At 42.1% G+C, this 12,708-nt stretch overlaps 1 protein-coding gene across 1 annotated transcript in view; it reads right to left on the bottom strand.

Moving 5' to 3' along the window:
- The window catches only part of LRMDA (leucine rich melanocyte differentiation associated), a 1,099,488-nt gene that overhangs the window by 494,914 nt on the left and 591,866 nt on the right, over positions 1-12,708 (bottom strand). Inside the window, exon 4 of the mRNA XM_021673845.2 lies at positions 3,607-3,746. Within this exon, the coding sequence (XP_021529520.1) occupies positions 3,607-3,746 (140 nt within the window). The remainder of the gene's footprint in view (positions 1-3,606; positions 3,747-12,708) is intronic.

Raw genomic sequence — 12,708 nt, 5'->3', positions numbered from 1 at the left:
TCGTGCTTTGTGGATGAAGGGCCAGGAAAATGTTTTACCAAAAGAAAAAAAAAAAAGGCAGCTGCATTGCTTTGTATAAACACAAATGCGACAGGAACCCTAGAATCAAAAGTCACATTGTGAAACCCTAAAATTTTTTTTTTTTTTTTTTTGAGACGAAGTTTCGCTCTTGTTACCCAGGCTGGAGTGCAATGGCACGATCTCGGCTCACCGCAACCTCCGCCTCCTGGGTTCAGGCAATTCTCCTGCCTCAGCCTCCCGAGTAGCTGGGACTACAGGCGTGCGCCATCATGCCCAGCTAATTTTTGTATTTTTTAGTAGAGATGGGATTTCACCTTATTCACCAGGATGGTCTCGATCTCTTGACCTCATGATCCACCCGCCTCGGCCTCCCAAGGTGCTGGGATTATAGGCGTGAGCCACTGCACACGGCCCCTAAAATTTCTCAGTGGCAAATGGAGCACAAACTCCAGGAAGGACAAAGCGGATCTGCTTACAAACCCGTGAATGGAACGATATCAAACACATATCTATCTCTTCCATATACAAGTGTGAGTGCTCATCAAACCAACAGTAAAAAATAAAGAGACTAAAGGAATAAAAAATTTAAATATGCTAGAGAATCCTCCTACAATTCCACTCTATAGCCAGTTGCTGTGCAGTGAATGTGTAACTACATGGAAACATATTTACTGTTCCTTGTGCTGTTCTTAGTTCCTGTTTTTCCCGGAATGCAAGCACCTTGCCATCACTGTGGATGACGTGAATTTCTAATTAATTTTGACTAGGTCTGATTTTGGCTTTGTGCAACCTCTAGAATCTAGCCTCTCATGGCAACTTTGTCATATGTACACTCACAAACCACCTCCCTAGCCCCACCCCTCAACTCCTTCCAAGGAAACAGAAATGGAGTGGGGAGGATGGGCTTAGAGGGTATCTAGGCTAGCCCATGAGATAGACCACACTTGTAGAATCCAGCCCTCCATAAAGATTCACGACCCATAACCAGCACTTGGACTGAGTCTGAATCACAGTCCTTTGCTTATTAGCTGCATTTGTTGACACCCAAATGGATCTGATTCCAAACGGGCCAAAGGCATCTGAGGGTGGCTAAAGGTCCCTGTATCTCCCTATAAGTTCCTAGCTCCTGAGAAGAAAAGGTGGTTTCACCACCAGAAAAAAAAAAAAAAAGATACCAAACCCCTTTTTCACATCTGGCACTATTTGAGGCATTGATGAGGCTTCAAGAGTCAAGACGACTCAGCTCCTACCCACTGGAAGCCATTCTCTAGATGTGGAAATATATGAAGAAGTGAAAGAAATACGCAAGATAAAATACATAAAATGGTGTGAGACAGTAAAGGAAGAAATGGAACTGGTTGGGAGCAGAGTGTCTCAGAACGCTAAAGCCAACTGGACATCAGAAACACCTAAGGACTGCTGTGTTGTAATTGCCAGCAACTGCATCAGAATGCCTTGGAGGACTCAGAGGCTTATCTTTGGTTATGGAATACAGATCCAGACTGTTCTTCCATTTTACAGGTCCCACTGGCAAAGCTGGACTCCACATCGGATCTTCTGATCTGACCCTGTACGCCTTGGTCTTAGTACTTATACTAATCCAACCAGTTACAATAGAAAAAAAATAGTAATTATTTGAGAGCTGATGGTACAGAACAAGAAAAGAAAAAAATTACATTAGCTTTTCTTTTCCTTTTGCAACCTCATAAGCCCTGTACTTGAGACCAATAATGTGGAACTGGAAACTTCCCTTTCTACCTCTCTTATTCCAGAAAAAAACAACAAAAACTTGCCTACATGGTTGACTTCACACATAGCTTCTTGGCTGAATGAATGAATGAATGAACGAACAACTGTGTAAATGTGTGTACACACATATACTTATAGACATACACATATATACAAAGACATATATATGCATATATACATATATGAAATTTATTATTTTTAAGAGTTACACATAGAAATCTAAAGAAAAAAGTTATAAAACAAATGAGAATTTCCTGAATCTTGGTTTTCTAAAAATGTTTACTGTTTGTGTTCTTAGACGTGCTTGGCCCTTCCAAGACATATCTTAAAATAAGTTGCTGCAAGAAGAAAAAATATGCTAAGTGACTCGTTCATACCTGAAATCAGGCTGCTAAATGCTTCAAAGTTTGTAAGAGTATTACAGAAGCAAGTCAAGTTCTAAGTGATTGGGTAACTTAAAAAACAGGGGTTTAGTAATTTGTAAGTATCCATTTGCTAGACTTTAACTGTATTTCTCTTAATAGAAGTTACATTCAAATCTATACTATTATATCCCAAATGAAAATCTTCATGATAGAGAAAGATTTACTATTTTTTTTTAAAGTAGGGTTAGAACTTTGTTCTAAGATAGCTTAATAACCTTCTAAGATCCCTATAAAATTAATGAAGAAATCTATAAAATGAAGTTAAAGGTACAAAATTCTCCCCTAGATTCTCCCCACATGTAAGTGTTTTTGTGTGTTTTAATCTATAATGTTCAATAGCCTTTACTATTTCTTACAGCTTTGCCTTTATACAAAATGAAGGCCCCCAACTACTTTCCTTCATGCATTACAACCGATTTTTATGTGAGTCCAAATAGAACAAGTTCCCCCTAACCCTTATCCTTTTCCTCCAACTCTTCCAAATCTATTTTCCAAGAACCCTACCTAATATTTCCTTCCTTCCTTTCTTCCTTCCTTTCTTCCTTCCTTCCTTCCCACATTGATTCAGGTGGGATGTTTAATGAGAGCTTATATCATAATGGAGAGAGAGGCTAGATATATGAAAAGGTCATTAAAGCATTTACAAAACAACAGTCAACAATGAGAGCACATAAAATTTTAAATAAAGAAGGAAAATTAAGTGAGTTTGGTAAAATACGTAAGACCAACAAGACTCTCTAAATGACTTTGGATCGGGGCTTTGAAAGCAGATGGTTGAGAAGTATACAGAAGAATGAAAAGCATCTCTCCCTGGAGCCCATCAAAGCACATGGCTGGTGGACACTGCAGCATAGCTCTATGGTGGAGAGGTATGGGCCTGTGGGACTTCTTGGGATTGTATATGAGCTCCCTAAATTTTGGTGGGAAGTCATCTCTCTCTGCAAAGTGACTCTGAGACAGACCACAGAAAGACCTTACAACACAGAGCAGGGGTCAGCAAGTTACAGCCCATGTGTCAAATCTGGCCTGCCACCTATTTTATAAATAAAGCTTTACTGGAACAAAGCCATGCCCATTTGTTCACAAATTACGTATGACTACTTCTGCATTATGAAAGCAGAGCTGAGTAGTTGCGACAGAGTCCGTATAACTTGTAAAACCTAAATACTTAATATCTTGACACGTCACGAAAAAAGTAGACAAGGCAACAACTTTTCATCTTTGTTAGTTTTTGTGACCTCAACCAAGGGAGACAATGGCTGTAGGTTACCGAAAGCTAAAAGTTTAACATTGTCATGGGAAGCCCACGGATATTTACCAAACATCTACTATGCACCCCAGAGTACAGTATCATCCCCTAAAGCTTCTATTTTTCCCTTTTCCCACCATGCCCCAACCCCTGGATACTCACCTGTATCTCTTGTAGTCCTCCTCATCCTTTTCCAAGCTGACCAGCTCGTTGGGACAGGCCACATTGCCCAGCAGGCTGAGGTACTCCAGAGCTGGCGTCACTTCTGCCAAGTGATCCAGGAGATATTCCAAATCGGTGATGTGACAAAGGTTAAGGATGTTGGTCCAAGAACACAAAAGGCTAAGCAAGGAGAGGCTGATGAACCCAGTCTGCCCCTGTGAGACCACAGGGTGAGGACTGAAATAAATTCGGCTGTGGGTATACGGTATTGCTACTTTCCCACTCCCACACTTGGGAACACAGCCCAACTTTTCGCTGGGCAGGTAAGACTAAGTCCAGATCATTTGAGGAAGAATGAATAAACTTGTATCATCATACTTTTCTTTCCTCTATAGTTCTGTTTCTAAAACATGATAAAAGGAAAGATTCCATAGAGTAAAATAGTTTCACAATATGAATAACCATAAAACTTAATTCTATTCTAGTAATGAAAACAAGGGACGAGTATGGTGACCCACACCTGTAATCCCAGCACTTTGGGAGGTCCTGGTGGACAGATCAATTGAGGGCAAGAGTTCGACACCGGCCTGGCCAACATGCTGAAATCCTGTCTTTACTAAAAATACAAAAATTAACTGGGCATGATGGCGGGGGCACCTGTAATCTCAGCTATTCAGGAGGCTGAGGCAGGAAAATTATTTGAACCTGGGACACAGAGCAAGACTCTGTCTCAAAAAAACAAAACAAAAAAAAACCAAATTATTTCAGAAGCCCTCGTTAAAATATATTCTCCTTTCTCTGTTAGTGGGGGAATTAGAGAATGGAAGAGAAAAGTCAGAGGGGGGCATCATGGGGGAGATTATTCCAGGAGCCATCCTCCACTGGGACCCACTGTCCAGTCACAGCCAAATCAAACAAGGCAAAGGCCACAGATTCACAGAATCACAGGTATTAGAAAGGGTTTAATGATAACCTAGTCCTCATACTAACTCCTGGCTTAAGCCACACAGAGATGAGGTGAGCCTACATAAGGTGATTAGATAGGCATGCGTGGTTAGGCCATGACTTCCAGGGACACATGAGAGAGGAATTAAGCAGGTCAGCAGATAAAAAGGGGTCCCAGCCAGGAAATGGCAGCAGAGCTACAGGAGCAAAACATACGAGGGTAAATAAAATGCCATATGCAAGAGTCAAAGACTCAGAGTACAGTTCCCAGAAGGAGAAGAAGGTAAAATTTTATTTAAAAAGTGGGGGATGTTCTTGCTCTGCGAGGATGTTATCTAACCTTGGGATGTGACACACATTTTCTCATACTTCATTTCAACTTGCCACAAAAGAATGAACTCCAAATCCAACCAATGTCTGAATCAGGTCCCTAATATATTTGCCAAGTGGTCACTACAACATAGCACATTCCATTTCTGACAACCATAATGGTTTTTCTTTCCCTTGGAACTGAATCTTTCTCTAACCTCTACTCACTGATCCAATTTACTGCTTGGGGTCACAAAGAATAAGGCTTCTTCCCTTCCACATGACGAACCTTCAGATATTTGAAGCTCACATGTCTTCCTTAAATCTTTTATTCTCCAAACTTTCAAGCATTCTTTACACACATGCTGTGCCACCATCATGTGCAAGGTCAAATGCTGTACCCTAGGTGAGAGCAGCAGGAGACAATGAGAAGCAGAGCACAAGCAAGAGAGGGGAAACTAACAAGAGGGGGAAACTAGTCAGAGGGGGAAACTAGCAAGAGAGGGGAAACTAGCAAGAGAGGGGGGAACTGCCAAGAGGGGGAAACTAGCAAAAGAGGGGGGAACTAGCAAGAGAGGGAGAAACTAGAAAAAGAAAAAACTAGCAAAAGAAAGTTGTGAGCACACTCATTTGCCGTTAGCTTCAATTCACCAACATCCTCCCTGCTTCCTAAACAAAGACAGAAAAATGGACATGGAAGTTTGTTTCCAATCTCTCCAATCTTTCATAACATTCAGAGATAGCCACATAGGAACACTTGAATGAAGAGGTGAGAATGGAAGTTGATGTAGAGACTAGAGAGAAGGTCCCACCAGGGGAATGAGGTTGGGAGTACAGAGGGGTGGGTGGCCAGGAATCAAAATCACTGGAGGCAAAATACACTTACTAAAGTTCAATCATCATATTCTCCAGGAAAATTATTTAAATAGAGCCAATTAAAATGACAGTGAACAATTCCAGGGAAAGTTCAACTTTTCCAGCAGTTTCTATCTTTAAACACTTCATAGTCATTGCTACAATAACAAAAAAAAAAAAAGTCTCTTTGCTAGTATTGCCATTAGATGTGGACACAGATACCTCAGGTGCCCGGTGCTTTCAAGCACCCTCCTCAGAATGTCCTAAGTCCCCCTCCGATACCCAGGACTGGATGGTGTCATTCAGCTAGAGTACCTCAGGCCTGGACCTAGACCCAGACCTGCATCGGCCTCAGTTCCAGGCTTGGTTTCTCCCCTTCATAGTTTGCTCCAGCTTTCTAACCCACCCATGCAACCCATCAGATGCTCCAAGGAGCACTAGGATTCATGTCTGTATCAGGTTGTTTTAAAGTCTCAAGCAGGCCCTTGTTCCAGGGAGGGCAGCCAGACAAGCTAACTACTGCTACTGGCCAGCACAGTATTTCTTTTGTGGGACTGTAGGAGAGTGGGCTACCAGAATGGTGCTGACACACCGACTTGGAGTGATTCTGATTATTTGTGTAGACAAGGGCCCTGCACGACGGAGGGAAGTCCTCTCTACTGCAGATGGCAAGGCCAGACCTAAACTAACTTTCTTCTTATGAAATATTCCTCAAAGCTTGGCTTTTTTTTTCTGTCTACTATATGAAGGTGGGGATATGCAGGAATGGAACCCCAAACTGGCAAGGTTTTTAATTTGGGGAAATATTGGGCAATTGAGTTGGATTGAAATGCCAGTCATTTCTCAACATGTAGTGATGAGTGAAGGAAGCCTAGCCGGCCACCATCCAGGGAAGTCAGCCTAGATTAAGTTGAGTAAACCTTTACATGTAGATCTATCATGGAGCTAATAAAGCTCATGTGTCAAGGGCTTCTTGCTTGCATCAGCACCTTCCAAGGCCCTGGGAAATACCCTGGTAATAGGGTCACATGACCATGTGTTTTTTTTTAATTTGCAAAAGTAGGTTATTTACACTCACCTGTGGAGATCACTGTCTCACTTCAATAGGACTTCTTTACCACATTTTCCTTTGAGTTGGGTGGCAATGGGAGTATCTATGGGAACCCTGGGGACCCACGTAAGGGGACTTTGTGTAGGAGTGACATTTAATTTTGATTCACTGGGGATATAGTTACATAATTTGCAGTCACTCTGTGTCTAGTTAAATTATTCCAACACCATCAGTAGCAATGGCTTCCAGTAATACTCTTACTATCCACCATATTAACACAAATATGCAGGGACCAACACAAAACTGATGGCAAAATGATACACAAACTCATCAATTCAAAGAACACTTAAGATTCAGTTGGCAAGTGTATGTATACATGCACACACATAGACACACACACAACATAAAATGCCCTGAAATCTTTTTTTTTTTTTTTTTTGAGACAGAGTCTCACTCCGTCACTCAGGCTGGAGTGTAATGGTGTGATCTAGGCTCACTGCAACTTCTGTCTCCTGAATTCAAGCGATTCTCCTGCCTCAGTCTCCCAAATAGCTGGGATTATAGGTGCACGCCACCACACCCGGCTAATTTTTGTATTTTTAGTAGAGACCGGGTTTTGCCATGTTGGCCAGCCTGGTCTCGAACTCCCCACCTCTGGTGATCTGCCTGCCTCAGCCTCCCAAAGTGCTGGGATTACAGGTATGAGACACTGTGCCTGGTTGAAATGTCCTGAAATCTTATACAGCTCCTATCATATATGAAAGAAATGTGTAAGGGTTTCTCCAAAATGCAATAGACCTAAAAGTTGTACCAATAATGTAGTGGTGAAACTACCAATAACAAATGGTGAAACTGAAAGAAACATTTCTAAACTATTTTTAAAAATCAGTTTTCAGGCCGGGTGCGGTGGCTCACGCCTGTAATCCCAGCACTTTGGGAGGCCGAGGCGGGTGGATCACAAGTTCAAGAGATCGAGACCATCCTGGACAACATGGTGAAACCCCATCTCTACTAAAAAAATACAAAAATTAGCTGGGCATGGTGGCGCATGCCTGTAGTCCCAGCTAGTCGGGAGGCTGAGGCAGGAGAATTGCTTGAATCTTGGAGGCTGCAGTGAGCTGAGATTGCGCCACTGCACTCCAGCCTGGCGCCTGGCGACAGAACGAGACTCTGTCTCAAAAAAAAATTTTTTTTAAATATCAGTTTTCAATCAACCATGCTAAAAGAGGGAATGATCTATTCTCTCTACAAAAAAATTGTAAAATTTCACCAAATAATGAAGCTATGAGATAATTTGTAGAAAAAAAGTAGGAAAAGTTTCTCTAGAGGCATAGCTAGTATAAAGGTTTAGGTATTTTGACATTTGTGGAATTTATCATTATTTAAAATTTTTCATTATTTATAATTTTAAAACTTCCTTTGATACCATTCTATTCCAAATAAACATTCACTTCATACCTAATTTTGCATTCCTAATTATATAGTCTTTGTCTTTAAGAGGGCTCTCTAATTACAGAGGTTTCACACTCCCTAAAACCTGGATCTGCCCCTAGGCAGGAGGCCATGAAGAAGTGGATTATTTGAATGCCCTCATGAATGATCATGAGACTTTCTTGGGCAAGGGGTCTGCAGGTACCAAGAACCTTCAGCCATCCTTTGCCAATGAATCCAAGAGATTTCTAAGAGCCTGCCTATCTTTGGGTATTTTGTATGGTAGAAGCTCCAGCTTCCTATATAAATGATACATTTGGCTGAGTCAGGTGGTCTCCCCCAAATCCACACCAGGCAGGAAGCACTAGCACCTCCTCCCTGCATGCTCTAGACCAGCCCTTCACCTTGATGTTGATAGCACCACCAGAGGATAAAACATGAGAAGAAGTTTTAATTGGTTTCTTCGTCTCTTGGGTCAGTAAGGACTAACAGCCTTGTTTTGCCTTTGAGGTCCAAGATAGAACTTGTCACATTTCTTTTTTGTCAAGTTGCATAGAAAATTGACCAGAGGCAATCCGTGGAAGAAACTTGGTGTCCCTGGCTAATCAAGACCACCGCAGTGGGGATCATTTCAGGGATTCTCCTAAGGGTACCTTTTTTAAAAATATGAAGCTACCTGGCATAGTTTCAACTCTCTCCAGCTGGGTTCCCGGCACACACCTGGTTTCCCTCATCAAGTCTTCTCCGGGATACTTAGCGTTGAGATTTTTTTCAGTGTTGTCTGCAGAAAGTTGCCATCACAGAGCCCAGCTGTCATGGGGAGGCTTGCCAAGGGAGATTTTCTGCAGAGGGCTCAAGATCAAAGCAGTATCTTGCCTTGAAAGTTTGAAGCACGAGGGAGGAGTGAAGCCTCCTGGTGTGTGTCCAGTTGCACAGGTCTGAAGCTGTCTCCCAGGTGAGAATGGACACATCCCTCCCTCTGGGCTCAGCTGTGGGTCAAAGGGCAGTCTCCATAACTGCTGGGAAGATTTTAACCACAGCTAATCCTCATACGGGTTTTCAAATGCTAAATATACAGCATAACGACATCTCATTTTCATTCACATATATGCATGTGAATGAAAATGAAATTTATCATATCCAAATAACAATTAAGGAAATAGGCGTTAACAGTCACACAGCCAGTATGTGACAGAGTCTAAATTCAAACATAGGTCCCAAAGAAACTGCATTTCTAGAGGAAAAAGTGACTCATAATTTCCTAACACAAAAGCGAAATTTAAAACGCTAGAAAATGAGGGGTCTTACGTGTTTCTGTGGGAGAGCACAGCTGCCATCCCCAGGCTGTGCACTGTACCTCAGATCCTTCCTTCCAGTTTGGGCTGCTTCTTTTGAAGCAACGAGGCATTAGCTAACAGTAAAATATGCCTAGAAATTGTAAAGTCTTTAACAAAGTGATTTCCCTTTTATTATACCATTTAAATCTCTCGACAATATGCAGAAGTGTGTGTTACCCATTTTATAAAGAATCTGAGGACACTGACAAGGTACAGAGACTTTTCTAAGATGACACAGCAAAACTTTCCTAAGATGGCACAGCAAATCTTTTCTAAGATGACACAGCAAATGGCTGTGAACTCCAGTCCTGCCTCTGACTCGCTGGAGTGGTCTCTGGGCCATATCCCAGCTGTGTAACATGTAGCACCACCCATTTCCTGCTGGCATTATCATTCAGACTCATTGGTTCTTCAGTAATGTGCTCAAACAAATAGGGGCTTATGTCCCCCACACATACCCCAAAAGGGAAGTGGGGGAGAATCATTGGTATAAAGGTTAAGTATCTACATTTTCCCAAATTTTCAGTTGGTTAACCATACTTGGGGTGGAGTATTCAAATATAATATAACTGAGACCATTATCAAATATCCCACCCCTCCTGGTGGAAGGGTCGGGGATGGCATGTGCATGCTCATGGATGGGTGAGAGAGAGGCAGAGAGAGAGAAAGAGAGTGTGAGAGCAGTGGGGAAGGGGTTTAAGTCCATAGCCAGTGACTACCTGGCCAGTCTCAATGAACCAAAGAAAGAAAATGAGATCCCTACAAACCAAGAGATGAAGAGGTAATCTCAGACAACCAGGCTTTCAGATATACCAGACCAGGACACCAACACAGTGAGACAAAGGGCTGGTGGAAAAAGATGGGAGGTCCAGCAGGAGGTATGCAGATGGCAGGGAGGCACTGACTGATGAACACAGAGGAAATTTTCCAGATGCTGAGTCTGGGCCCTGGAATCCCTTTTATGAGCAGACTCCCGGCAGTTCTCAGCTGGGAGGAGGACCTTGCAGAGGCAGGCCCAGGACGCTGACTCCTCCTGTATCTTGGTTCCTCTCCTTGTGCAATGATTGTCGTTCCTTTGTGTTTCAGAATCTGGAGCTGGGAATCAGCATACCTGGGATCTAGACTGAGCCCCAGCACTGACAGTCTATGTGACTTCAGAAAGCTCATCTACTCCTAGCTTTTCCATAAAAATGAGTAGTATTCACCAACAGTACCCAACTGATAGAATGCCATTGGGGCAATATTAAATTATACAAGTCAAAGAAGCATTCTACACTCAGAAGTATGTCTGTACTCTGGCCTTGGTTATAATGTGGCCCAAGTCAAACCAGATGAGCTTACACAATTCTCTAGGATAATAATGATAGTACTAACCCTTACATAGCACTTAATATGTTAGTAGAACCTAATATGTCTGATGTACTTAGAATAATCCTCAAAACAACCTACAGGATGGGTACTACCGTTGTCCGCATTTTCAAAGGAAACCAAAATATAGAGATGTTAAGTGACTTGCCCAAGATCATGCACAAAAGTGGCAGGTTTGGGGTAGAAGCTCAGGAAGTCTGCCTTCAGAGCCTGTTGTTTTTAACCACTATGTGATAGTCCCTCTTGCTAAAGGAACAAAGAAGCCAATGACCCAAGTTTCCAGGGTCTAGTAACCTACAGCATTATTACAGACACACTTAACTGTGAGTCAAACCAAAGAGGAAAAATCTAGATTTTACATAGCAGGTGGGGTGAATAACCATTCTAACATATGCCAAAAAACAAACCAAAAAATAAATCAATAAATAAAGCAAATTTCACAAAATAATTCAAGATAAAACCTCATTTGGCAGCAAGCTTCCTAATATGTTTAAAGATTCAATTTATACAAAAGAGCTAATACATTTTCAGGAGGTCAATAGTTACTTGTTTCTAGGGCTCCCTTTATCACAAATATGAAGTAAAATCTTAAGAAGACAAGATGCCAATGCCAAGGTCCCCTGGGTAGAGAGATGGTTACAGAAATGAATTACGCCTCTTTACACGCACACCCTGTGCAGTCCCTCCCACATTTGTTCTACAGTTGGTATGTGACTTGCTTTGGTCATGGGATATTAACATACATGGTATAAGGTGAACTTGAAAACTACTTGTACAATGGGGCTTGTGCTGTTAGAATACTCCTCCCATGTGAAGTGCCTTATGCTAGCCTGTTTGAGACAGGTAGTTTAGCCAACACCCAGCACCAACCTCCAGACATATAAGTGAGGCCATCTTAGACCATCTAGCCCAAGTTGAGCCTCCAGGTAGATGTGGCTGCATGAGTGGTCCAGGGTAAGAACAGCAAAAGAACCATCCTGCTGAGCCCTGGCCAAACATCTGATCCATAGAATTGTAAATAGTTGTTGTTTTAAGCCACTAAGTCTTGGGGTAGATTATTATGCGGCAAAAGCTAATGTATAGAGCCCACATCTAAGGCATTTCATGGGGTAGTAATAACAATATGGAACCTAGAAATTGTTGGAAAGCCTGCAACATTCTCACAATTAGGTAGGAGAGTCAGCTGAAAAAGTGGAGTCAGGAGTATTGGGTTGAGAAGATAGCATGTGTTGCCTGGTGTTACCTACCTTTCTCTGTGACTTCTGAGTCAAGCAGATGCCGAAGTTGATCTTCACAATCACATTAGTAGACCAGAGGAGAAAAAAGGAAATAAGTCTATTCAGAGTATTCACTGATAAGAAAATGTGTACAACAGCATGGTGATATCACCTGTCAGGTTTACAGCCACACGGTGTCTTTTGCTTCAGTCCCTCCTAGGCCATTACCATCACTCCCTTAACATTACTGCTACAGATTGGAGAAGCAGATGCACAGAATAGGGAAAGGACTCAGCCAAAGACAAAGAAAACCTCTCAGCACTCCGAAGCCAAGAGGCCTGCCTATCTCTGGTGACAGCAACACTGGGAATAAAACCATCATTCAGGCCAATATATTTCTTTAAAAATGAGGAACAGAAGCTCACAGAAGATGACATGTCCAAAGCCACACTGCTAAATATGATTAACCTGAGCCACGAACCAAAGTCCGTAGACTCTAATATTCTACAGAGACCTGGGACATAGGACATGGGCAAACATATCATCTAAATTCTCGTCTAAAAATCCTTCTGTCTTTGATTGATCTGAG

Source organism: Aotus nancymaae, unplaced genomic scaffold, assembly GCF_030222135.1.
Source record: "Aotus nancymaae isolate 86718 unplaced genomic scaffold, 86718_ANA_hifiasm-v0.15.2.pri h1tg000010l, whole genome shotgun sequence".
Lineage (NCBI taxonomy): Eukaryota > Metazoa > Chordata > Mammalia > Primates > Aotidae > Aotus > Aotus nancymaae.
The sequence above is the reverse complement of the archived record's forward strand: the minus strand, read 5'-3'. Positions and strand labels throughout refer to the sequence as shown.